At 39.8% G+C, this 27,221-nt stretch overlaps 1 protein-coding gene across 1 annotated transcript in view; it reads right to left on the bottom strand.

Moving 5' to 3' along the window:
- Positions 1-5,255: 5,255 nt before the first annotated feature.
- Positions 5,256-27,221, bottom strand: part of FRK (fyn-related Src family tyrosine kinase) — a 51,775-nt gene continuing 29,809 nt past the window's right edge. The window contains exons 3-8 of the mRNA XM_010573437.1: positions 26,653-26,816; positions 25,856-26,024; positions 14,876-15,034; positions 9,657-9,838; positions 7,311-7,476; positions 5,256-5,470 (exon numbers count right to left, since the gene is read on the bottom strand). Coding sequence (XP_010571739.1) covers positions 5,256-5,470; positions 7,311-7,476; positions 9,657-9,838; positions 14,876-15,034; positions 25,856-26,024; positions 26,653-26,816 — 1,055 coding nt within the window. The remainder of the gene's footprint in view (positions 5,471-7,310; positions 7,477-9,656; positions 9,839-14,875; positions 15,035-25,855; positions 26,025-26,652; positions 26,817-27,221) is intronic.

The raw sequence follows: 27,221 nt of genomic DNA, 5'->3' as shown, positions 1-27,221 counted from the left end.
AATTTTAGCAGAATTTATTTTGTTGAAAATAGTGGTGGGAACCAAGGTACAATTTCTATCACATTTTTCAATTTTAGTGATACTTAGATCCAGGAATTGGCTAAAATTCATTTCTAAGATACTGAATGCTTCAAATGTACGTTTTAATTTTCTCTATACCAAAATAAGGAAGGACTGAATTCTTCAGCACAATGTAGCTGTGAAGATTAAAATGCCAAAGTACTTTTCAGTGATTTCCCCAGCTTGCTTATACATGTCATTGATTTTTTTCTTTTGTATTAGTCATTCCTGAGAAGACTGAAAAAATAAATTACATGGACCTGCTAATAGTAAGCGTGGATAGAATGAAGGCTTCTTCATAGACCCCAGTTCAGTATGTTGTCCGAGCATATGCAGAGTTCTTCCAGGCAAACTTTTGCAGCAGGTGACTGAGGCAGGGGTCTGCCACACACTGGAGAGCACATCTGGCCCAGATGTTGTTGGAACAGAATGGAAGCCACACAGCCTTCCATAAAAATATACCACACGGTGGCACAACTCTTGCAGCATTTTTATCTGCTCCGAGATCCATATACTACAGGTAGCGGACCAGTGAGTCACAGTGACCATGGGCGCACTGAGTGGACATGATACTACAGTACTTTTCAAAGGAGTGAAACAGAAGCACGTGGGAGAGCGTAAGGAGCGATCACTTGAATGAGTCATGTGCTCCAGTTCTATGCATTGATAGTTTGAGTCTGAACCACAATAAACTAATGCACTCTGCTGGTTCAGTTCCTTGCATGCTATAAGTTACAAATCCACACAAAGAAAATTGCTGCTCATAGTCAAGTCATTCAGAGAGCAAGGATGAGATACAATGGACAAAAAAAAGAAAGCAGTACAAGTGATAGAAGGTTCCCTGTTGCCCTATCACATTTTGTATCCCTGCATATGTTTTTGAACACAGATTAGGTGAGCAAAAGTTCTCCAACAGGAATAAAAAATAAACAGTAGGGACTCCCTAATACTTAAGAGTTCAAGACAATTGCATTGCTCCATAACTTCCTGAAGAGTGGAGAGTTTAGTAGAAAAATAGAGGTTCTTTCTTTCTGGTTGGATATTTTTAAATTATCTTTTATAAGACCACATAAAATGATTTAGTTCTCAAAGAATAACTGAATTACATAAATAAAACATCACATAAAAGATGTCTCTACAATTTATGTGAAGTCAATTTCACAAGGACTGGTCTATTGTAGAAAATTCAACTTATCTCTTCCTGATCCTTTTATTCTATCTAAACATAGAAATTTATGTCAGTTCAAAAATATCTATTACTGTTTCTCATAACTGAATCCATTAGTTTCCCTCCATGATCCATCAGGTAAAAACAAGTGCAACAGATAGCTCTAGCAGAACCTTGAACATAAAAGGCATCAAGAATAGAGTCACTTAAGTTAAACCCATCTCGCTGTACACACTAACTGGAAATGATAACCTTGATGTTTAATTTAAATCAAGTCATAGCAAAGACTTCTGACTATAATTGTTATCTGTCATATAAATAAAATTATTATAAAATGGAATTGGACTTGGAAAGGTATAGTTTTGCATGTTGCATTGCCTGCAAGCAAATTGAACTCTGTGAATTGAACTCACCCTTTGCTGCATTCTTCCTCCAGTCTTTCTCAGTAATGGATCCATTTGACTGTAAGAATATGGAGAGAAAGAGCTGAGAACGAATGATTAATTTTCCACATTACTCTCTATTTCCAGAGCTTTGCTGATTCCATTGCATTGCTGATTTTTCTTTCCTTTGTTCCCCTGCCAGCCCAGGGAAAAAGAGACCCCAAAGTTAGAGCTCAAATGAGCGTGGCAGCATTTCACTGGTATAACAGCAGTTTAGGGACTGGCAAAATAAGGAATTGCAAGGAATTCCAGAAAGAGGAACGACTGGATCTCATAGCAGCATCTGTGGTTTCCAAGCTTGGCCTCAGCTGGATTGTTGATAGTGGCAAAGGGGCTCTACCAGGCACCAGACTTTCTCGGAGCATCTCAGGTGCAAGAGAAAGATGAATGTCCTGGCCCCATCACCTACCTGTCTTTCTGCCTTTCCTTGCTTTCCACTTCTAGTATGAAAAGAGGGTGCACTGGTGGCAGGACACACACCAGTGGGGCGGAGGTGGTGTTCAGGCATGGAGGACAAAGCCTGACTGCACATCTTCACCTACAGGATGTCGCCTCGGGGAGGCCATATATGCACATGCTGCCTCAAAGATGAAGACAAATGAACTTATTTATTTAATGCAGTGCCTAAATGAGACACACCAAGGTGAACCTACCTCCTGCTTTCAGCCAGTGCTGCTGCTTGTCTCCTGCTCTGGTCCAGCACATGCTCGAGGCAGCTGGCAGATCCAAACTCCATTAACTAGCTGTGGCTGTGCGAGCATGCAAAGAGAAAGCACAAAAGATAAAACGGCAGGATGCAGCAGCAGGGGAACATGCTTGCCGGCAGCAGCACGGCGTGCCAGGCCATGTCACCTGCAGGCCATCACATGTGGGTGCCCGTTCCTCACACACATCTGCAGGGCGCAGCTCGCTTGCAGCTTCTGCTCCTTTCAGCTAAAGGTGGTTCGTGAGGCCACGCTTGGTAAAGGGAGCTCGAAACAGCTAATTTCAGTTTGCAACATGTGGGTTAGTACATCCACCCCTCAGCAGAGTCTCATCTCTCCTGGATACCTTTATAGCAGCAAACAGAAAGAAGGCCACCAGGGGTTCTTCAGAGGAGAAATGCAATTTTAATGCACTGATTCACCACCTCAGGAAGCCTCTCTCTCTGACTATGGGAGAAATTAAGGAGACAAAGTATTCAACTTAGCTGGACGAACAGACCTTCTATTCCCTACATGCTAGTTTAGGAAGATACTTACTGTACAGGTGTGCTTTCTTCAGAATTACTGGTGTCTCTTCAGTGGAGTCCTGCAAGATCCTGCTGACTTCCACCCGAGGGCAGAGGCCAGCACAGAACAGCTTGGACCAGTTGGTATAATCTGGAATTCTGAGAACTTTGCTATTTCCCTGCTGTCAATTTTTTTTTTTTTCCTGGCAACTCATCTCCTGTCAACTGCACACGTCTGTACTTTTTAAGATTATATTTCTTTTATCAACAGTTTTTTTGAGTTGGGCAAACTCAACTTTTATTTGCAACTTTCTTAATATTTTAAGTCTTAAAATCATGCTAGAAATAGTGCTTGAACATCAAGACTGCAAGTTTGACACAGAGATCTTTCCAAATAACAGCATACCTATTCCGATTACATAAACCTACTCTGTGGGATTTGCTAACCTCATACTGTAACAATGTTAAACACAGCTCCCAGCCAGATGAGAGACGCATGGATTGATGGAGGTTTGATAATCATAAATAAGATCTTGTTGGGGCCATGAGCTGGTAGCTAGTCTCAAAACAAACATGGACGGAGGACAGCAGGACACTTTGCCTGGGAGTATCCCAGTTCCTTCCACGCCAATTCTTATTAGGATGGGTTTGGCAAAGCCATTTAACCTCTTCTTTCAGAGTGGATGATTACTTTCCAAAATTGCATGGATACTATGACAGCTAATTAATTATCACTGTATCGTGCTTTACAAATGTAATTAGTATAAAGAGGGTTAGTAGGGATAAACACTGTACAGAAAATTAAGGTGAACAGAGACAGAATGCTAGAAAGACTCTAAACGTAGTAAAATAGAAAGAGGAGAAAAACAATAAATAATGAAAGGAGTTTTGAATAGCAAGTACATAAGAGATGTGTATGAAAGAAAAAAATGGTGTGCTGCCTTCCCAAAGTAGAGGAGGGGAAAAGGAAATTAAAAATTAGAACCAAGGCACTGAGATGAATGGATTTGAAGTATAAAGAGAAGAAAAGAAAATGAAAAATATGTAATAAAAGCCACTCAGCCTTTAAGGTAATGAATCTTTTCATTTATTTATACCCTTTTTTGATATGAGAGGAAAATGGTAGCACACTTATACTGAGCTCACACTATGTTGACACAGTACAGCTCTTAATTCCTGGATTATGTTGTTAAATAATTAATTGATGAATCATAAGTAAATAATTAAAACTTGGTTCTCTAAGCCTCACAACTGAGAACATAAAACTGTCACTGATATCAGATCGTAGCAGAACTGATACTGTAGTTAATTAGAAAAACTGCAAAAAAAATCTAAAATCTGTAGCTGTAAAGACTGCTAGCAGAAGCACCTGGGTTCCATTTCCCCATAGAACAAAATAAAATGGTTCATCTATTATTTAAATCTCCCGTATTAAAGTTACATCTGGAGAAGATGGAAGCATGGATTGCTAGTTCCTCTGCAAAATACCTAGACCTGCCTTGGGCCTTGTCCTGTTGGAGAGGCTCCATGATGTGGGCAGCAGGATAGGAAAGGGTGTCACTCTAAAAGGCTAAGGCAGTCTTGGGTTCTTGTTAAAGTATCTTCTCCGCCAATAGTCCTAAAATGAAGAACTATAGAACAAATCCTTACACTTCAATGCACAATAACTCATCGGTTCCGTGGCACTATTTAACAACATTAAGAAGAAACAGCTTCAAGAAACTAATAATAATTGTGTTTATTCTTGCAAAAGAGGAAGAGTAGACAAACTAAAAAAGATCACTCTTTGCATCCACAAAACAAAATAATTCCTTTTCTCCCATGAACATCTGTGTTATTTTCTGATACAGCAAAAGCACATGTACTTCAAGTCTAAGCAAGGCAATTAATCTGGATTCTGCCATCATCACAGTCACGGGATTATTTTTTTTTTTTTTACAATGAGAGGACTCTGGAAGCACAGATCCTGCTGTGTAGAGCCATCACATTCCCTCATGAGAACAACCTGGTAGGAATGAAGAATCTAAGGAACAGCAAATAATCATTCCGATAAAGAAATGACAAAACGCTACAACGGTTATTGAGCAACACTCATTTCATTTGTTCATTCTTGCAATCTCTCATTTAAAAATAAATAGAAGACATTTTATTTTTGAGAAGCCCCCGCCCCTCCAGCTTCCTGGCGCTTAGTCTTGCCAAACGCTTGCCGGCAGCAAAGACGATAAGTGCCTCTGAGTAGCCGTGCGGGGATGAAAACCCACCGGATTTCCCCCGCGCCCCCTAACAACCTCCGCGCCTGAGGTCAGGCTGATTTCGCGGCCCCTCCTTCGGCCACCTCGGCCAGCGTCTGTCCCTCGGCCCCCGCCCGGGGCCTTCATTTCACCACGGCCTGGGCGTGGGCGTAGGAAGAGGACTCGGTCTCGAAGTAGGTCTCCAGCTGCTCGCAGAGGGTCTCGAAGGTGGGCCGCCCGCCCGCCTCCGCGCTCCAGCACTGCAGCATCAGCTGGTAGAGCGGCGCCGGGCAGGTCGGCGGCTGAGGAAGCCGGTACCCCTTGTCCAGCATCTGGATCACCTGGTGTCCCGGCATACCTGCAAGCCGGAAGGAGCTCATCAGACCGCTCGGGGGTCTCGCTTCGTGACGCCGCGTGTCCCTGTCCCTTACCGAGACGAGGCGACGGGGTGCCGGCCCCGTGAGGTACGGGTGCAGGCTGAGGGCAGGGCTGGCCTCCGCAGCCCCCTTCAACGGCGACAGGAGCCACTGGAGGGTCCCAAACCAGCAGTTACAAAACACCTCCGGCGGTTCCCAGCCCCCTCACCCCCACCGCGCCACCCGAGAGGCACAGCAAAGGGGTTCGTCTGGGTGTCAGGCTTTCCTCCGCCACCCGGGTTTGCCGAAATTTTTCTGACATCTGTTTCGCTTAAATTGTTCCTAAACCCCTCTTGTCTCAGTGACTCCAAAATCCCCCGAGAAAATATGTCCTGCTGCTGAATTTTCCTCACATTTCGAAAGTTTTCCCTAACGTCAGCCCTAAGCTTCGTCTGGTGCAGTTACGCGATGGCATCCTGCCTGCTCTGTCACCGCGAGTCGCGGAGAAGAACCCGTTCCCCTACCTTTGCTATACCTTTATATATTAAGGCTATTGTCCTGTTCCCTTTCAATTTTCTGCTCTTCAAATTACATCTTGAACTGCATAATCTTTACTTCTTTTCCCTAGATCTCTGAATGGTGTTCCCCCTGTATGTTACCCACTGCCACCATGGATCGACGTAACCTCTTCTCCTAACTGATTACTGAGGACAAACTCCTGAAAGTAGTATCGAGGAAGCAAATAGCCACAGCAAAAGGACATTTTCTACTGTAAAGTTACAGGTAAACTATGCCTTTGCAAAGGGATAATGCTGAACATATTTTCAGACAATACCAAGAATCATGGTGTTACATGTCATTTATACTTGAATAGTTTATTTATGTGCATGTGTGCATATGCACACACCTATCGTCTATAGAAGAAAGAGTTGAGGGGTTTTGGCTTTGGTTTTCTTTTTTTTTTTTCAGAATGGTTTCAGAGGAGGTGAGGGTGGGAATCAAAAAGCAAAATCAATTTTTCCTTTTACAGGAAATACCAGTTTGGGACCCTGTGAAATGTAGTTTATGATGAACGCACCACCCCTCAGGCCTGTGCAGATGCAGCATAACTTTTTTTTTGCTTTAGTCCTCCCCTTGTGTTCTCCTCGCCAGCACAAAATGAGTCACAGTCAATCATTTCACTGATATCTTGTGTTATTGGAGCCACAGTTCCTTGACCATTTCTCATGATGCTAGGAATAATAGCTGCTCTTATACCATTAAATCTACTTTTGAGGTTGGTGCCATTTTATTCCTAATTCTTGTGATCCTTCTCTCTATGGAGACTTTCCATTGCAATAGTCAAATATGAGGGAAGGGGGTAAAAACACCCCGATTCATTTTTCAGACACCTTCTTCCTCAAGTGCCTGCACTTCACACATAATAATCTGTTCTGCCATGAGATATCCTCCAAAAAATAAATTAAAACAAAACAAAACAAAACCAAAAACAAGGGCAGGATGGGAGACAGAAAAAACTTCCCTTTTTGCACATTCCAAGAATTGGCATCTTTGAGCTGATGCTAGAGGGAAATAGCCAGTTGGCTTAGGTGCCTGCGCAATGCAGGTTGACTCCAGTGAGAGGAAGCTTGAATGGCTGCTAATCACAGCCTTTGGAAAGCTTCCAGGGAGCCTGGGGCAGCCAGAAGGTCTGACCCACCAAATGGGCCTCATCTGAACAGCCTTCTTTCTGTATTTAAAGTTTTAACCCTTTAACATGCCCGCAGTACAGGCATTCAACATTTTTCTGTGTTGTTCTTAAAGCAAGAAAACATCAGACATTCTTTAGGTAAAAGCACTTACCAGCGTAAGGCATCTTCCCGTAGGTGATTATTTCAAACAGAAGTATTCCAAATGACCAGACATCTGACTTAACACTGAATTTGTTGTAGCGGATTGCTTCCGGGGCTGTCCATTTCACTGGGAGTTTTGTTTCAGGCCTAGCTTCATATATGTTTTCATTTTCTACCTGTCATGGGCAAAACGAAGCAAGCCTGATTTCAGATCTGCTTCAGCAAAGCACTTAAGCACCTGACTAAGCTAAGCATGTGCTTAATCTTATCCTCTTTTAGCCAAGCACTTGCCTTTCACAGTATTAAAGCATGCACTTTCTGAAGTCTATTGTTGAATTGGGCTTCACAGTTGAGAAATGCTACCATTCATTGGAGGCTTTTCTAAAGCATTTTTCATTTCAAGTGAGCACACAGCGTTGGAGTGGCTCGTGATTAATTATGACCTGCTATTGTGAATTCTGGACCTGGCATGCAAGATTTCAGAAGTCTGTCAGGAGTGGCAGTGTAAGCAGACTGCTGACAGTAGAGACCAAATGGCTCTATGTCTGTTCTTCAGTAAACAGAGAAGGCAAAAGAGCAAGAGCTAATGAATTTCGGAAACTTTCTTCTGTGATTTATTGCAGTGTTGAAGGGCCATTGACTTTGATAACAATCACTTAAGCAGGTTTCAGAGACCAAAGAACAAACTCCAAGTGATTCAAATTAACATATTAGCTTACAGCAGGTCCAATTAATTCATGTAAAGTGAAGATGAAAGACACATAGAAAAAGAAAAATTATTTACTTGCAATTTTGTAGAATCATGTCCTTAAAGTTTTATAGCATACACATCTAAACTTTGTGAACATTTATTCTCTCTTTAACTCCTAAGCATAATTTAGTGCACATCAGTCACATCCAAGCCTTGGTCAGGTTTTTCACATGCAAATCCAGGCAAATGTGTACAAGAATTTGTTTGTTTGATTGTTTTAATACAGAACGTATATTGCCCAGCTGTACTGCCCTATAGTTTTGAAAAGACTGGTTGTTACTGTTTTGTATCTACATATTGATGCAGGTTGTATCTTGACCATGATACTAATTTCTAGAAACGATTTTGTTATGCTAATTAACACATATAGAAATAGAAATTTCATTTCTCACACCTACTCCTTTGGGATCTTTGCATGTGACCATGTTAGTGCTTTGGCTTAGGAAAGAATATTCCTAAGAAAGTCTGCCAAGATGACTCTATGACAGAGTATTTTAGTAAAGTTCAGTTTTAACAAGAAATGTCAACAGCTGTAAATTATTACCCTCTCTAGGGAGGACTGAGGAGAAATATCCATTTGAAGCATTGTTCATTTAAAAATAAATATTTTTCATGTTAAAAAATGTGCAATCTGAACTTATGCATAACTAGAAGAATCAAAATTAAGCAAAAAGCACTTTCAAAGTCCCTTGATGCCATTGTCAAGCCATTATTCTATACTTCAGTATGTAATAAATCCAACTGTTATGAACTTCAATTTCTGCTGCTTGAATGGAAAAAAAAACAAACGAGAAGCAGAGGGCTTTTTTCTCTGTTTTTCCTTCTCAGTGCAAGAACATAAATCAATAAAAACAATAATAAGACCTCAGTAATTATGGATTACATATTGAAATCCATAAAATATGTCAAATCAAATCTTTCCAACTCTGATCAAATCATTTTCAGAGGTAGGAAATCTCATTTCTAAACCACAGCTCTTTCCTAGGGTGATCTTGGTCAGCGTTACTTGGCATTCCACGTCCTCAAGGACTAGAGAAAAAAAACAGTGCAATGGCAAAGAACTTGAAACTGCATCAGATTTAAAGCTCTGAGAGCTCACTTCATGAACTCTGCTGTTAGTCGTGGAGAGGAGTAAGGTTCTTTTATGATTACTACCTGCACTCGCAAGCATCATGGAGGCAGTGGGGAAGTGAAGAAGGAGAGAATACCTGTCAATACATTTTTATATGCCTTCCCTTACAGGCTCAGGAATATAATTTGGCCATCATTCCTGTGATCTCTCTCCATGGGGCAGACACTAGTGATGTGGATAAAGATTGTGCAGGAAAGGGCATTGCTTGCCAGGCTCCTTCCTTGCTGGCTGAGTGGGAAGCAATCACCAGGATGCCATCTTCAGACTGACACAAAGGCACTGGCCAGCTTCTAACCTTGCATGGGATAACACAGGTAGAGGATACAAATGAACACGTTAGGGGTCCTCTTCTCCCTGGACATGCCTTTTGCCTGGACCCAGCAATTCAGAGGCTACAGTTTGTCCTTTAGTTGACCTCTTCCACCTTGTTCCCCAGCGTTAAAGTAGAGCCAGTTCACCTTCTCACAACCCACCTTAAAAACTCTTGCAAGTCCAAAGTCTGCCACTTTGTAAACACTGTGTTCACCAACAAGAACATTCCTGGCTGCCAGATCCCGATGGATATAATTCTGAGATTCAAGGTAAGCCATCCCGGAAGCCACCTGAGCAGCCATGTCTACTTGATGTGGCAGGAATATTTGGGAGCCTGCATCTTCTGTTTAAAAAGAAGATTACAAGGATAACATAGTATTTACCGTATTCAGATATAAATAACATAACAGCTGACTGGTTCCAATAGCCAACACAAATCAACAAAACCATGCAATACAGTAACATAACAGCCTGACCAAATGACAGAGGTTAGTGAATGACACTACTTAGTCATGCAGCTAGTTGCACAATAACTGCATAACAATGCCTGTCCCATCTTCTTTAAAAGAGTACATACTAAATGCAGCAGTTCATCTAGGCCTGGAAAGACCTTTGGACACAGTCCAAAGAAAAAGGCGTTTATCCACCGATAGTAATGCAGATGTTTGCCTTTCTGACAAGTGCATAACCCACTTCAAACTGTGAGTAAGAGTTAATGTCAGTACTCACTGGGTGTAGCCAAAGCTGATTAAAGATGGAAAAGCACAGAATTATGCTGTTTCCCTGTTCTCCAATGATTCTTACTAGGAAATATACCATCTACTGTCAAGTGTAACTCTCATTTTCACTTTCCAGTCCACTTGACTGCTTCACGCTGTTATATCTGTTGCTGCTACTCAACAGTAGGACTCCTTGAGCTGCTTTCAAGCTGCCTGCTTCTCTTGTAGAACTTTCTGAAGCAATGTGCATGTCATTCCCACCACTGTAAGATCAGCATGTCCCAGAAATAGAGATGTGGCAAAGATCAGCTGTTCAAACAAAGTAGTAGAAGAACTTTGAGCAGAGCAACTTCCCTCCAGAAATGAAGTAAAGAGACTTAGGCCATGAAAAACTGCAGCCAAAAATAGTAAGAAAGACAGGTACTCAAAAAAAAAAGTAATTGGAGTATAACACATTAGAATTCAAATTCAGGGCCTTTGTGGCATTTTTGGGGACAGCTGACTTCCTCACAGCAAAGAATTCATACCCCAGGGTAATCTAGGTAAGCCAAATCAGCGCTGTATTCAAGCATCACTGCCACCCAAACCCAAACACTGCAGCACCGAAGCCTAAGTGTCTACCTCTGTAGCCTCTAATACTCAAAACAGTTTCAACTTTCTGTTTCAGAATCTTAACAATATCAAAAAGCTAAGCATTTGCTGCTACGTTTATTAGTACTCTCCTTTCTCATTGAGGATGGTGACTTTTCCTTACTGCCTCTGTGTAAAAGAAAATAAAACATTTGTAGCTGGCACTTTTCTGTGGCTTATTTTGAATTGATTCGTAGTGAAAGTGTGTCTTAGCATTGTTTTGCATAGCCTGCCCCAGTTCTGGCATTTTATCTGACCTAACCTTGCAATCACTCCTTATGAGGAGTGTGAAATTCCATTGTTTACTAATCTATTCTGCAATCTCCAGGCCTTGAATTTCCTGCTCATCTGGATGTTCTGAGATGAATAGGTAAAAGAAATTAATTTTAAATGATTGAATTTTCCCTGTATATCTATTGTCCTACTTCCTTTTTGAGGCTAAAGTCATTGTCATGATAATCCAGCACTAAGATTATTTACTTCTATTGTTGACCCAGAAAGTCTTTTCCTCTCCCACACATGTGTTTAATAGCTGCCTTGACCTTTAAAAGAGAGAGGGATAAAAATCAGGCTATGTGAAAATCTATGGCTTAACCATCAAGAAAATCCATCATCAGGCCACAGAATAATATAACACTGAAGTTTTGCGGTTCTGGTGACTGGCAGGCATCAACATTTATTATTCAGCTTGCTGGACAAAGACATAAATCTGGAAATGATGCTTAAGTTGTACTTAATCAGAAATTAACTAAATATTTACAAGTACCTTGCATGAGTCCCTGGGTTTTGGAAACTGGCTTATGATGTGACTCAGTTTAAAATCCCTCTCTCCATGTTCCCTTTCACACTGCTCCTTCATTTGCACAGGCTGCGAACTACCTCCTGGTGAAAGCAGACTAGGATGCAGACAGACTTGGGCACAGGTTTGTCGTTGCTCTGCTGACACTCCAGGCTGGCCTGACACAAGCTTGCTCCAAGAGGCAGAACACAAGGATGTCACGGAAAAAAGGATGACTCATAAGCCTTGCATTTAATGAGCTGCTTCAGGGCAGAAAAGGAGTTAGAGCCGCTAAACCCTCCCTGTCTTATTCCCTGCAGGACACACAGGTGCACCTTGTTAAAGGACAAGGACCAGATCCATGTCTAATGGTGGACTTGTAGCTGAAAGACTATTTCTTCCACTGGGGCTTGTTTGGGATCCCAGATCAGGCTGACCTACTGCCTTTAGCAGGTGGGCTGAGGGAAGGGAAGAAGCCACTGTAGCCCTGGCTGCTGCATTATTTCTTGGAGGGTCTTCCTCTGTGAGCTGGTTCTGCGCTGCTCCTGTTCTGGAGCTAAAGAAGGGAAAGCTGTAAGGAGGAGCCTCAGCTGATCAGGAGCTGCAAACTGTGCACATAGAGGATGAAAGCATGGGCCTCTTTGGGATCTGAAGTGCAAATCACGTATGGTCATCTCATAAAGATTTCTGACTATACCTCCAAAATCCCTGGTTGGGCCAGCCAAAGCACACAAGTTCAAGCACAGCACTGCATTAGTACAACTACTGAGGTTTCCAGACCAGAGCCAGATCCTACCTGGCTGGCTCAGAGCAGGTTGGAAGAGTTTACAGCTGTATTCATATGGGTATACACATGCTCTAGTTTGTTTTAAAGTGTTTTAAAGCAGGAAAAACTACAACAAAAACCCAAGGTTAATATAACTTCCACACTCAAAACCAGGCACTACCGGTGAATTTATAAAACCTTCCCATAGCTTATTCTTTATCCTATAAAGAAAATGTAATGCCTCCATGTCCTTTTTTACTAATATTTTTTGACAAAACTATTGCCCTTATATGAAAAATTTATTAGAGAAAAATATTAAAGAAGGCTTAGGATCTGTACCCTGTTCTAAGGAATCAATCACAATATCTCATATAGGAAAGACAGGAAAACATTCTCATTGACAGATGCCTGACAATAAAAAAATAAGTAAATAAGCAGCACTTTCTCCAGTTGAGAGCATTGCCTCCATAATAATTCACCGGGCTTCAAGACTGCGTCCCTGCAGAACAAGCCCCAGGTCTATCAGAATTGATAAAAACACTCATACATTTATGACACTTGCATTCACATCCAATAACAAAGAAAAGTTTTCAGTTGCATTTTTCTCATACTGGTGGCAGCTCAATAACTCTGCATAGCAGTGTTCATCAAGAGGTATCCCGAAGTACTTTCATGGGGTGCACAGGGAATTCAAATGCCCATCATTATTAAGTAGCTGTCGTTATGGTAGAACGTGACAGTCACTATGCATGGAATATTAGGGATTTTTAAAGCTGGAAAGACATACCATGCATTTCTAGGAGGGGAAACTTAACCAAAGAATGATCTCTGGACTTTCCCCTCTGTTTTAGTTTGCCATATTTACCCATAGTGCACACAGAGACAGCAGCCTTCTGGAAATGTTTTCCTGGTTTCTGCAGTGGCTGAGTCTCAAGAAAGCTTATCAGGAGCTGTGCACTGACCGCCAGCCGACACAGATCACTTCCAGTCACAGAGCTCTAAGCAAGCTTCAAATCTCTTTATTACTCTCACTGACGGTGACGACTTTTCTCTGACCAATACTATCAAAGCACCTGGATCTCTGCCTCCACCTCTTAGTTCTGTTTATCCCCGTGTGCACAGGCTATCAGACAAGGAGAGGTACTGCTAGGCTGGGTTTCAATTGGCCATTTTTACTGTTATCTTCATGGCTGCCTGGAAAGCAACTGGCTTTTCACAGTCTCTCTGATGCAGGACTACAGGAATGAGCGCTCAGGCAAAGATCAGGCTGCATACCTGCGCTGCCCACAGTAAGGGCAGCTGCTGTGCATATGCTGGCAACTGATCCACACGCAGGCTGCAGCGCTGATGCGTCCTGGACAGGTTGTACTCCATGCACAAACAGGCCGATTTTCACCTCTGCAATAGCTGTGACTCATGCTGGCTTTCTCAGAGCTGTTTCTCAGGTGCAATACATGTTTTCATGCACAGCAATCATTTCCTGATGTGCCAAGCTCTTTCAATCAGATAAGCACACAAAGGCACCAAAGATGAGAATTTAAAGAAAATTTGTGCCTTGCTACCTCTGGCTGCTAAATGCCTACAAAACTGTAGATGATCTGGCCCAAGCTCATTGCAGCCCCTCTCTGCGAAGTTCCTGGTGGGACTGTCCCTCTACCAGAGATTTCTTTAGATGGAACTGGCCCTGGACTAAGCCTCGCTTTAAAAATGGTTCCACAGAGAAGATGGGGGAAGGCATGTGTCATGGTAAATACTGTCTGTGGCATTTCACAGGGCTTTGCCTTATGTGCAGGAGACAGAGAAGAAATTTAGCAAGACAATCACAGCGAACATTTTGTCTTCAAGAGATCATTACAGCTTTAGAGACATTTAGCATCTCAGAGACATCTGCTAAACTGAAAATGGGTAACAACACTAGAATCAAGCATTTCTCAATAGCAGGGGTGAACTTAAAGTGCAATAATTACGCTAGTCTGTTCCAGGCTGTACAACTCTATTTTTAATTATTATTTGCCTTCAAAAGAGCACTTTGAAGTGCTGCTGAGATAAAAGCCCTAATGCGATAGGCAAGGGACAAATTCACAGTGAAAGGCTATCCCTGCCTAGTAATAGATTTCAAAGCTGTTAAGTACATTTTGTGGAAGTGCCTCTATTTCATGTCAAATATGATGACCTATCCTTCTGGATGCTTATATTTTTATTCTGTTGGTGTATGTTCCCATGTACTCATGGAACTGGGTGGAAAAATGTGTGTCATTATAAGGCAAGAATCAAACTGTGAATGTGATTCTCTCCTACTTCTCAAATACTTTGGCACTTCAGAAATTCATAAACCTCTTTCTTTCCTCTTTTCTCAGCCCCACACACGACAAATAATGTAGCTTTTATATTAAACCAGAGTGTTGTACTTCTATCTTTTCTGTTAGTGTGTTTACTAAACTGACAGCAGTGGCACCCCTTGAAATGAGTTTATAGCCATTTGCTTACTTTGAAGGTATTCTAGAAGACTTCCATATCTCATCAGCTCAGTAATAATATAAATCGGGTCCTCCAAAGTACAGACAGCATAAAGCTGTATAAGCTTTGGATGTCTCAAGTTCTTCATTATTTGTGCTTCCCTCAGAAAGTCCTTTGGATCCATTGAACCTGAAACAACAGCATATAACAAAACATAAGCTGAGGTTATTAAAGGCCTTCCTACCAGCCTGGCAGTCTTAAGGGAATAACGGAGATTGTTTTCTGTCTTTCAAAGAACATTAGCATCTCAAATCTTCACAGTTCCCACAGAAAACAGACAGTGCAGCTGAAATAAACAGTTAATGAGTGAAACACGCCAGTTGTGCAAGGACAGAGAACATATGTGTTCCAGCCACCAGAAATATGAAGGCTAAAATTAACTGTTCCCCAGGCCTCCCTCAAACAGAAAAAAGTGAGGCTAGAATGTTAACTGATATAATTTAAGCAAACAATTATGTTACAACTAGTTAACAAAATGACCAGAAACTGAGGTAAGAGTGCCTAGGTAATGAACATAAAATTTCTGATGGAAAAAAAGTGCTGCAATAATAATTTGTTAAACTATTTTTTCAGCTTCAGCAATCAAAGCCTGAAAGCATTGAAATCACTTTAGCATACAAGGAATAGATGTGTGCACTTCATGTACATAAATACAAATAACTATTTACAATGTTCACATAACAGCAACCTTATTAGAAATACCAATGTATGCACAGATGTAACAGTAATTTTACACCCCCTTAAATGCAGAAGTATCTTAAAAGCTAATGATCCCAACTTTTTAAGTGTTACATAACATCGTAGTATCTCTAGTTCTATTCATATACACAGTGAGCCAATGCATAAACTATGTCAAAGAAACAATACAGAAATGGCACAGGGAGCTAAAGTCGGTGGCAAATTTAGGATTAAAGCTCATATGTCCTGAACTGGGGATTGATTAGAAAAAACATGCACAAATAAAGAAGCAAAGCTTTCTCTATGAATGATCCAGTTCTTTGAGGAAGATGGTAAATAACACCTACTTCACAATACTTGTACAAAAAAAATGACATTATCCAACTACTCAAATGTTTCTTTCCTCCCAAATCAAAATAGTTTCATTAAGAAAAGATTACAGCGAAGTCTGAGGGAAAAAAAAATCTACCCAAGTCTAGTCTGCTTTATGCCGTGTTTAAAAACAAACTTTTTTCTTCATGTAAGCAGACTGAGTCATTTGAGAAGCCAAAGAGACTTTATTTTATGGGTTTTTAATATTAGGTAACCAACAAGGTTTATTTGGGAGTTTGGCTCTGTTCTGAACATGGATGTTTAAATGAAGTGAAATGCTGGGAGGATGCTAAATGGCTCAGCAATAAAACTCCACCAGAAAATCTGTTCTACAGAACGAAACGGCAAATCAGCCGGGCCACCTTCACCCAACACCTACCTTGAATGCCACCTCCTGAAAATTGCTCCGACTTATTTCCCAAAACATAACAATGATGTGTGATTTCATATTCTTGGATCAATGCAAGAGGAATGACTCAGAAATGCTTCTGACATAGACTTTATGAAAAAAGAGCCATTTGACATTGCAACTTGTGAGAGCAAGGCTTATTGCAGGGGACAGGTGCTCCTCTTCCCTGTGTCCTCATACTTTCCTTGGCAATCCCACGAGGTCCAATTTGACAATACTTTATAGGATGTCATTAGGAGGGATGGTGAAAGTTAATGGATTTCCATGCCATCAATAAATGGATAGCAGCCAATAATACATCTCCTCAACAGGTACAGGCTCTACCCATTTCCTTTTGTCACTGTCAGAGGAAAGTGGGGGCCTGCATGAAAAGTAAATGACTCATACTTGGTCTGGATAAAGCAGCGATTATGACAGTCAGGTGGAAAAAAACGCAAATATCTGTAATGCTAAAGCCATGTCCTTTTCCTGTTTAGAGCAGCACAATCTTTACAGCTTTATTTGAACTTTCCACCAATCCTAGATTTCAAAAAAAAAAGCCTAGGGTTGTCTTTATAGGGTTTGGACTCACTTTGATACTGATTTAATATTGTGATCCATTTGCTTACTCTTTCTAAGATATATGCATTTCTCATGGAAATCATCCTAAAGTCTGCAGAGAAGCTGCATGGTGTGAAGTATTCTGCCTCCAAAGGTAAATGCATAAGCACGACTAGTGATTTAGCATCAGTGCCAAAATTTGACAAGTTGATCCTAAGAAGGATAAAGTATTTGCTGACTTGGGGTCTACCAAATCACCTGCCCTCTGTGGATCATTATACAGGATTTCTTCACACCATAGAAAATGACAGTCTGATTTGTTCCCATCATCAAAGTTTGCCTACAAGGAATCTCTCAGTTTAATCAAGCTATAAACTTCTTCCAACAAACTGAAATCAAGCAACATGTTTTTCACGTGTGACAACTTCCAATAAATTGATCAGGAGGGAAGTAGTCTATTAGCTGAATAGCAGCAAATCCTTCTTTATGCTGTAAAAGTAATTAATAACGATAACAAACCAGTGACAAAAATCAATAAGTATTTCCTGTATATTTTAAACAGCATATGTAACCTTTGTTTTTACTTAGTTTATATCTTTAAATAGCACAAATAGCAGATAGTGCGCAAAACCCCCCAGAGCCCTGTAGCTCTTATACCGTAGTTAATAAGTGGATTGGATGCTAACTGAAAAAATTAAGAAGTGCCTTTATCAGTGTCTTGTCTAAGATTAAGTTTTAGCAACTAGATAAGCAAAGCCAAAACTGCCTCTAAAAGCAAGCAAACATGCTTGTTACAAATTCGTTAGATAAAGCCTGTCACAATAGCAGCAAAGAGGTTACAATACATTTCTTTGAGGAAGTTTATATAAATGAAATATATAAAATACATGCCACATTGAGTTTCATATAACTGGGAGTTTTAATTTGTAGTTGAATTACATGTGCTTTTAATGAATTATATGTTTTCAGCTGTAAATTGTAAACAGCATGAAGAGCAGATTACTAAGTAGAAACCCCTTGATCAAAAACCAACTAGTTAACAGAAGCCTCTACTGAAACAACAAGCATCCCTTGTGTAAGACTCCAGTTTTAGCGTAGACTGATCAGTACCTGAAGAAAACATGGTTTTGATAATTTGTTTTTGAATCAAAAATGTTTTTATAAATGACAAAGTCCTTCTTAAGAACAAAATGTTGGAATATGTTTCTTTGATGTGTTCTACGATGTGCTGCTTTGCCAGAAATCACCTCTAATTTAAGCCTACTTAAAGCAGGTATATCAGTTCTGATTACTTTCTGTAAATATTTTGTTCTAGAATTGAGGAAGTTTCACATTATAAGATAAAACACTGATAATTTGGAATGAGTTAGAGAAGTCAGTTATTTTCCAGTTTCCACTGGCATAGATGTAAGTGGTCTTTAAATATTTGATAAGCCCCTCCAGAGACCCTGTGTTTGCAACTTTCAATAAACCTTCCCAAATTACTTCAAAGTAACCTTGTACTACATAGCAACCTTGTCTTCTGAATAAATTTATATAAAATGAACTTACATACAGAGTACTTAGAGCATATGCTGTGAGCTTCTGAATAAGTTTATGCACAATAAAGAAATAGCATTAAAAAGACAAAGTTTTTGGTAACACAAGAGACTGAGTGTAAACTATTCACATTGACAGGACAATGAGATAGGTGTCTGACGATTCCTCAAGCAGCTTTGTCACCATACAGAAGTGAACTTACAAGTTAGTGTAAGGTTATGTACTGATCTAAATGGAATAAAAGAAATTCTTTGTTCAGGGAAATTGGGAGACTTTCCTGAGTGTAAAGCTTTTTACACTGCATATGCACTAGAGAGATGAGATGTTGAAGAACTGAAAATATTATTAAAACGTCCACTGACAGTACCAACTCAGAGACCATTTTGAGAAAGCCTCCTGAAAAAAAAAAATCATGCTTGGGCAGCTTCCATGCAAAGAGAGAAGCTTGGGAGATGCTTTACAACATAATGACAAATGCATCTGTCAACTTTAACAGGCATAAGGAACTTTCTCAGATACAATTAATTGGTGATGATAGATGCCTGCTTTACACCCTGACAGTTGGAGAAGCAAGCTAGCCCAGACAATAGGTTCTAGAGAATCCATCACATTCAGCATAGGACAAAGTGCGAATCCCTGCTGCAATGGTTTCCACTTAAATAGAAAAAACAATGTCTCAATGAAGAAATAAAACCAGAAACGTGAAATGACATGTTCAGGGACCTACAGCAAGACAGTGCTGTGCAAAGCCAAGAACACAAATAGCAACTGCTGGTTTCTAGACCATTTTCCTATCTGCTGATCCCTACCTCTTTGATGATTGAGTCAATAACTCAAAAGTCAGAGATGTTCCTTAAGACAAAGATGTTCTTGTGTTTTGTTTTTTCATTCACACATCCATCACTATTTTTTTGGCTGGTAAAATGTCACAGATGTCTCCAGAGCAGAGTCAAACACCAGTGAACAAATAAGAGAATTATCTGAATGAAGGCATCACATTACTACTGCTTTTTTTGTTTATAGTCACAGTGATCAACAGATTGTAATAAGGATAAGGAGAGGTAATGGGCAAAACATGGACTGAGCAAAGATAGAGAGCGAAGAGCAAAATTATCGTGGGGAATTTCAGTTGTAATTCTGGTGAAGGGATGAGGGGTGTATTGTGTGTAAATCGTCCACTTTTTTTAGGTGTTGTAATCATGCTATTTTGATTTTGGTGTGGGGAATTCTTTTGTTGATGCGAGTGAATCTTGTGTGATGAAAATGGATTTTAATGATAATTCTTAAATGTGATTTGCAGAAGCAAGTGGTGGAATATAGTGGGTAAGGTTTTGGTAGTGGGGGGGGGCTGCAGGGGTGGCTTCTGTGAGAAGCTGCTGGAAGCTTCCCCCATGTCCGACAGAGCCAATGCCAGCTGGCTCCAAGACAGACCCGCTGCTGGCCAAGGCCGAGCCCATCAGCGATGGTGGTAGCGCCTCTGGGAGAACAGGTTTAAGAAGGGGGGGAAAAGTTGCAGCGGGCACAGAAACTGCAGCCAGAGAGAGGAGTGAGAACATGTGAGAGCACCAGCCCTGCAGCCCCCCAGGTCAGTGCAGAAGGAGGGGAGGAGATGCTCCAGGCGCTGGAGCAGAGATTCCCCTGCAGCCCGTGGGGAAGACCATGGTGAGGCAGGCTGTCCCCCTGCAGCCCAGGGAGGTCCACGGGGGAGCAGATCTCCACCTGCAGCCTGGGGAGGACCCCACGCTGGAGCAGGTGGGTGCCCAAAGGAGGCTGTGACCCCGTGGGAAGCCCATGCTTTGGTTTTATTTCTCATTATCCTACTCTGATTTGATTGGTAATAAATCAATTAATTTCCCCAACAAGTCTGTTTTGCCTGTGATGGTAATTGGTGAACGATCTCTCCCTGTCCTTATCTCGACCCAGGAGCCTTTTGTTATTTCTCTCCCCTGTCCAGCTGAGGGGGGAGTGATAGAGTGGCTTTGGTGGGCACCTGGCATCCAGCCAGTGTCAACCCACCACACCAAAAGACTCTAGTTTAATTATGAGTCTTGTGACTTTCCTGCAAGTTAATAGAAACCTTGTATAAATATAAGGATCACAGACTAATCATTCTGACATTTTGAAGGTCTTCATAATCCACAACTGGCTCTGAAAAAAGTCTCCAAAGAGTCTGGGAAAAAAAAAAATGGTTCTGGATCAACAGATTTCATCTTCTGATGTTTTTGATAGTGAAGTATTGAACATTCTGTTTAGTGATGGACAACAAACTGCTAGCAGAAACAGGAATTAATTGAAAAAGGATGGTTCATTAAATGTGAAAACATCTCTGGTTGAGTTCTTTTTCCTGCAAAATCTCCCTTACAGTCCGTAAGGGCTGTGTCTGGAGCCCTGTTGCCCATAAAGAGTGGACTGCAAACCCCAAACTCTGAAGCTGGTTAAACTAGATACTCCATAATCATAAAGGTAGAGGGTGACACCCCACCAGCTTCATCAGAAGATGGACATTTCCTATGGTCTCCTTAAGAACCCCAATCCTTCTGAACTTCTTGGTCAGAGGGCTCCCAGGCTGACCAATTCAAGCTCTCATAGGCTGCACCAGCTTGACATTTTCCTCAGTTTTGTTACTGTTGTAAATTTTGTGGAATTACAGAACACTGCTGGTAGCTGAATTCACCTCCTCCAACTGTAGGCAATTATTCAGGCACTTAGATCTGAGTTAGCTGTCCAGACTTTACAATCAATGGAAAGAAACATGCTTTAATAGCATGTTATTCTCTCATTGTAATGTACATTTCTACTCTGTAGTATGATTTATCTGACATGTAATGCTTATTTCTTCCCACTAATTATTAAAAAAGTCTGGTATATCTAAGATGTTAGATGCTTAAAAATAGGAAAAATGTAGCTAGTATGCTACGTATCAATGTTTCTAAAAGAAACACTTGTGAAATTTCCAGTTTGTGTGCAGTATCTGAACATTTGGCTCTGCTCGAAATCAGAGTGGAAACAGATTTCCAAATACTGTAATTACTCACAAGTCAGGAATCACACATTTGCATCAAGTGAGAACTGGCTCTGAGAAATATCCATCACTGCCACCTCACCAGAATTCTGGGAGTTTAATTTTTCCTACAGGTTAGAAGGTCATCTACCTAGACACAATCATTTTAAGCCTTTTAGCAGCAATAGCTAGAAATTAGTGTAAGTCTAGAAAAACTATTTGAGAAATGAGGAGAGTACCATGTAACAAGAAACTATATTCAGCCTTTCTAAAGACAATTGAAAATTGGTTTAACTCGCTCTGTATGTACCTCCAGAACGGAAAGAAAAAATAATGCATATGAGGAAACTTTTATTTTATTACAAGAAGACATAACAAGAGTTAAAGAGGAGACAACAGATAAATCCGGATGAGAAATCAGGCCCACATTCTTACAGACATAGTGATACTCCATTGATACAAACTGTCAAAGATAGCAGAGGCAACTTCTCTCTGTGACTCCATCTCAGGACTAGAAGACTTCTAGTTATTATCTAGTCAATAACAAGCTATGTTTTGATTAAATGTAAATACTCTATCTCAGCAGAGGGGTGAAATGGAATGGCATACAACTGCAAAGTATTCAGACTACAGATGATCTAGGACAGATGTACACTGCAAAATAAGACTCAACAGAAAAACTCCAACTAGCAGAAAACCCTTCTCGCCTTCGGGTCTATAGATCTACGACGTACTGATTGTATTATGATCTTCTATATTGTTTGCTGTGTGATCACCTTACTTGATTATCCTGCCCCTGCTTGGAAATGAGAGCATGGTTCCATGTCACAATTTCTCTGGTGGTAAAGCCATTTTAACAGAACTCTCTCCATCTCAATCTCCTATATTTGCCAGATCACTTGCAGTTTATCATACTCTGTCATTCTGATGACTTTCTTCTCCTCTGGGTCTACACTGTAAAGCAGCTTAGCTGGTTTAAAATACGCTCCCTCCTCCCCCAGTGTAAAGACAACTGATTTAGATCTTTGAGCCAAGCAATAGGAGAAGATCGTTTTAGAGTGTTATACTTGAAGTCTGAAATACTGCCTATGTGAATATTGGAAGCTTCAATCATCAACATATAATATGCTGTTTTTCTTGATTACTCATGGACTACTATGTTTTCCATTCATTTATCATCTTTATATTATGATGAATGAAACTAGCAGACTTAGCCTTTGCTGTAATTTTATTAGTACCAAGGTAAGCATTTATTACTCAGATTAGGGTGAGGGTATTGGGGTTTTTCTTTAATTATTGAAATGTTATTCCTCATGAGTAATGATGAGAGCGAACTATGGAAAACCAATGTCCTAACTGATTACAGTAAGGCACTCCAAATGGTGAAAAACATTGTGTAGAAGAGGATAATTCCCTAGAGAAGTATACAACAAGGTTAAATGCTTCCATTTGAGACTGAACTGTTTTTGTAGAACGAGATAGTTCACAAAGTACACTGATAAGAGATTAAGTTTTACCTCTATAATCTATCAAGATAGCTTTGAGAATCAAAGTCTTCCTTCTGAGCATCACTAAGTGCAATGCACGACTTCCTTATCACAGTATTAGACCACAAACTCTCTGCTATCCAAGCATCGCATCCCGGTGGGGCTTGTGCCTGCCCTAACTCAATATAACCCACTGTGAAATCAATGAGACTACTACTGTTGACCTTAACAGGAGTCAGACTAGAGTGAAAAAAACAGAGATGGAAAAAGTATTGATTAATCAAGCCCTTTTTCCCAGCCAAACTATGATACTACAAAAAGTATCACAGTTGAAGGAGTTTCTTCCACTATACTGTTATAGTCTGTAAATAATAGCGAGTTTGCAGTGAATATTATGTTTATTCCAGTGTAAAATTTAATTTTTAGCTAACAAACCTACTGAAGAAGTTTATGCAATCATTTTTTATTGTTTTATAGTCTTCTGTAAGTGTATTCCTAGGATAGCCTATTATTACAAAACTCCCAAAAAACTTCTTTTCCTCTTCACAGTGCTCTAGAAGTATTGTGTTCTCTGTGTGCTTTATGAGCAAGACATTGAAAGGATACTGAATTCAATAACAGTCAAAGAATGGATCTCCACAGATCAGTTTGGCCTTAAACACATCAAAATCTGTTTCAGATATAAAATTAACTCACTCCTCCTTTTCTTCAGGTGGAGTATTAGTAGCAGTCATTCAGCTGATCAGCATCGAAAAGAAAAAAAAATAAAAAGAAAAAAAAAAGGTGGCAAATTGCAGCTCGAACTCGCCACTAGTGTTTCACATATTTCTGGGTATCTTGTCATTCTGATTCAATCCATTATTAAAATAGAAGTTTGTTTCAAAGAGAACTGATAATATGTATTGTCCCCATTATATGGAAGGAAAAGCTGAATTAGAGTTTTGAAATGAGTTATTAAGAGAAGGAGTTGAAATATGATTAAGATAGCTTCCCATTTTTTCATATGCAATACCAGATAAATGTCAGCTCCACTTTTCCGCTAAAGAAAATAAGTAGAAATGTATGCATTGCAATTTGTTCAAAATCTAATTATTTTGTTTGATGAGAAATAAGTCTTTTCCTAGAGTGCTAATTGCCACATATTTTCTTGAAGGGGAAAGAAAAAGACAATTTCTAAAAGAAAATATCACAAAAATTTAGGATAGCTTAGTCTTATTCATCATCCCAGCTTCATTTATTTCCTTCTTTAAATATCATTTAAGAGATTTAACACTTTAGTAAGGACCCTTCAGTCTTCTGCAATAAAACAGACTTATCCAGATGTCGCATTAAATCATTAAAGGAAAGTAAACTCAGATGGACAAACTACGTTGTCTTATGGAGAAGAAAGGCAAGCATCATATTGGACTGTTTAAACAGTGGTCTAACATGTCAGAAATGTGAAGCAAATCCCCCTCTTTACACATCTAGACTTGTTCTTCCTTTTAGCATCTTACTTGGAAAAAATATGTTTACCACCTCAAAACAGCCTAGTAAAGATCTTCTGAAAACAATGGGATATCTAAAACATCTGAGCTGCACGAAGAATCTGGTTGAGCTGTTTAACCTAAAGCAGAGAAGACCAAAGAGGAACTTGATGATAGTTTTCTAGTATGTGCAACACTGCTGTGAAGAGGAAGAAAACAACAGGTACTCTTTAGTCATGGTGTGTAAGACAAGAGGCAATGGGCTTGTACTGCAGAATGAAAAATTCAGGTCAGACACAAGGAGAAAAAGACCGGTTTCAGACTTGCGGTTTCAGAAGTCAATAAAAATTGGCATACAGATCCCTGTCACAAACAGTATAGGCTTAGTGGATACCGTCTTAGGAAAGGGAAATGGACAAAGAGATTTCAAGATGGTTTACTGGGTCACTAGGGAGATGCATCAGTTCACTGAAAAAAGTATGCTGTCTTTCACATGACTTATAGAAGGCCTTTAGTCTGAGCAGTTTTTCTAATTTCAGTTAAGCAGAGAAAAAAAGGTGCTTGTTTGCTTTCAATTTACAAGTCCCAAAACACAAACAATATCCTGATAGAAGATAGCCGTAAAACACACGCTTAAATCCCTCCCTATTCAGGAGACCATTGAAGCAGGCCTCAAGCATATTGTTGTTATTCTGAATCAAAGATCTGAATCTGTTCTGCTTACTGAAACATGATCGTTAATGCCCAAAACAAGCTTTTTCAATTAACCACAACTCATTATATTGCTACCTCTTTTTAAAAAACACATATATCGTCCAGGCTACCACCTGTGGTTCTTGCCATCTGCTGGCAGATATTTTGTCAATTTAAAATGCACAAATTACTTCAAGTTAATGAAAGATAATTAAGAAAAATGTTAAAATTTGTATTAGTAACAAGCTTGTATTATATGCAAATATTGGGTATTAATGTTGTGTATCAAAAACTTTGAGAAATTTTATTCAATCAAGATTAAAGCACTTCTTAAATACAAACTTAACATTGTACATTTTCTATATTACCAAAGAAATCATTATACTATAGCATCTAATCACTAGAAGAAATTCTACAGATGACAAACCAGTAGTAAACAGATTACCTCACTTACAGATGAAATGTAGACATTCAGTTCCATACAAGCAGTATTGTACAAAAGAGATGGCTTTGCTGGGTTTGCTTTTTCATGTAATAAAGATGTTGAATGAGTTCAGCTCACATGGAAACAGAAGACTGTATAAAATTGTAATTCAAAATGCCAAATACCTGGACCTTGAGCTTTACTAACCTTCATGTTTAAGTGCATGGATTTTAAGAACGGTTGTACATATGGATAGGCTCTCTTTTCAGTAGCATTTAAAAAATAAAGGAGCACCCTTGCTAACATTTCACATTACTAGCATTTAAGAGTAATTCACATACCTGGTTTTAATGTTTTGATTGCCACTGGGGTGGTATTATTCCACAGTCCTTCCCACACCTCACCAAACTGACCAGATCCTAATTTTTTCAAAAATTTCAGAGATTGTCGGTCTATCTCCCACTGATCGACAGTTTTATAGGACAAATCAAACGTAGTTGGAATTTGTACCTGGTAAAAGAAAATAAATAATACAGTAATTGAGACTTCTAATGTTTTTCCAACAGCATATACAAGTCATTGTTAACTACGCTATGTAAAGTCGCAACTGATGTAAATAATGTTTCCTTAGAGTACACATATGTGAGAAAGTGAGCTGAGAACATAAAATATAGCCCACATCCTGGGTACTTTTTGTTAGAAATAAGAATTACTCTAATGAAAATATCCTGCCATTAAAAGTAAAAATTAGAAATCATCCCTCTAGCAAGCTTTTTGAACAGTAACATATTGCTTGCCTTAACCTTGTGGTTTTGCCTCAGTAATTACTTATGGACAGCTAGAGTTATGAAGCTGGAGATTTCATCTCCATATACATTTATAAAAAGCTATTCATAAATCATGATTTGGCATCTTTTCTCCTCCAGCCACATGCTGATTTGTTCAAAATGGCATGGTATTTTATTATTAACGTCAGCTTCAAGAACGAAACTGCAGTGCTACCCAGAACTTCCTGAAAATAAGCAGATCATCAACATTTTGAAATAGTAGAAGCAGATATGGGGTTAACACCTTCTGACTGATATCTGATGAGTTAGCTTACAAAAAATACGTTGCACCGTGTAGCATCCACTCTTACCTTCAGGCATGGCTTTCCGAGCACCACGCAGAGGCCATGACTGTTCTTACTATAATAGTCAACAAACTCATTCAGAGTTTTGAAAGTTTTCCCTCTGCTTAGGAAAAAGCCTCCTTCATCCAGCTTTCTGATCCTGTAGTGCTTCACAGATACACCATCAAAAACTAAGAAGATTTAAACATATTAAGTTTCCAGGAATTATAGCAATGGTACAGTGTAGCTTATGGCCAAACCATCATAAGGTTCCTAAATGCATTTATGAGGACCTTAAAATAAATTATTTTAGTTTCAGAGATGACAACTATAAAAAAATCTCTTTCAAACCAAAGCCCACTGTTTAGAGAGCTTAACATACCTAGTCTATCAGTCTTCAACCATTCACGTCCAGAGATTCTTGCTTGCACCATAAGAACTGATGCAAAATACATAAATACTTCCTCTGTGAGGCAGCTCATATTTCCCACCCTTTAGAACACCAAAACCAGCCAGGAGCATCTAATTCACAGTAATCATTTAATCAGTTTTTAATATTTCATTTATCAATGTTAACATTCCAAATAGCAGCTGCT

Source organism: Haliaeetus leucocephalus, unplaced genomic scaffold (genome assembly GCF_000737465.1).
Source record: "Haliaeetus leucocephalus isolate CR32 unplaced genomic scaffold, Haliaeetus_leucocephalus-4.0 Scaffold384, whole genome shotgun sequence".
Taxonomy (NCBI): Eukaryota; Metazoa; Chordata; class Aves; order Accipitriformes; family Accipitridae; genus Haliaeetus; species Haliaeetus leucocephalus.
The sequence above is the reverse complement of the archived record's forward strand: the minus strand, read 5'-3'. Positions and strand labels throughout refer to the sequence as shown.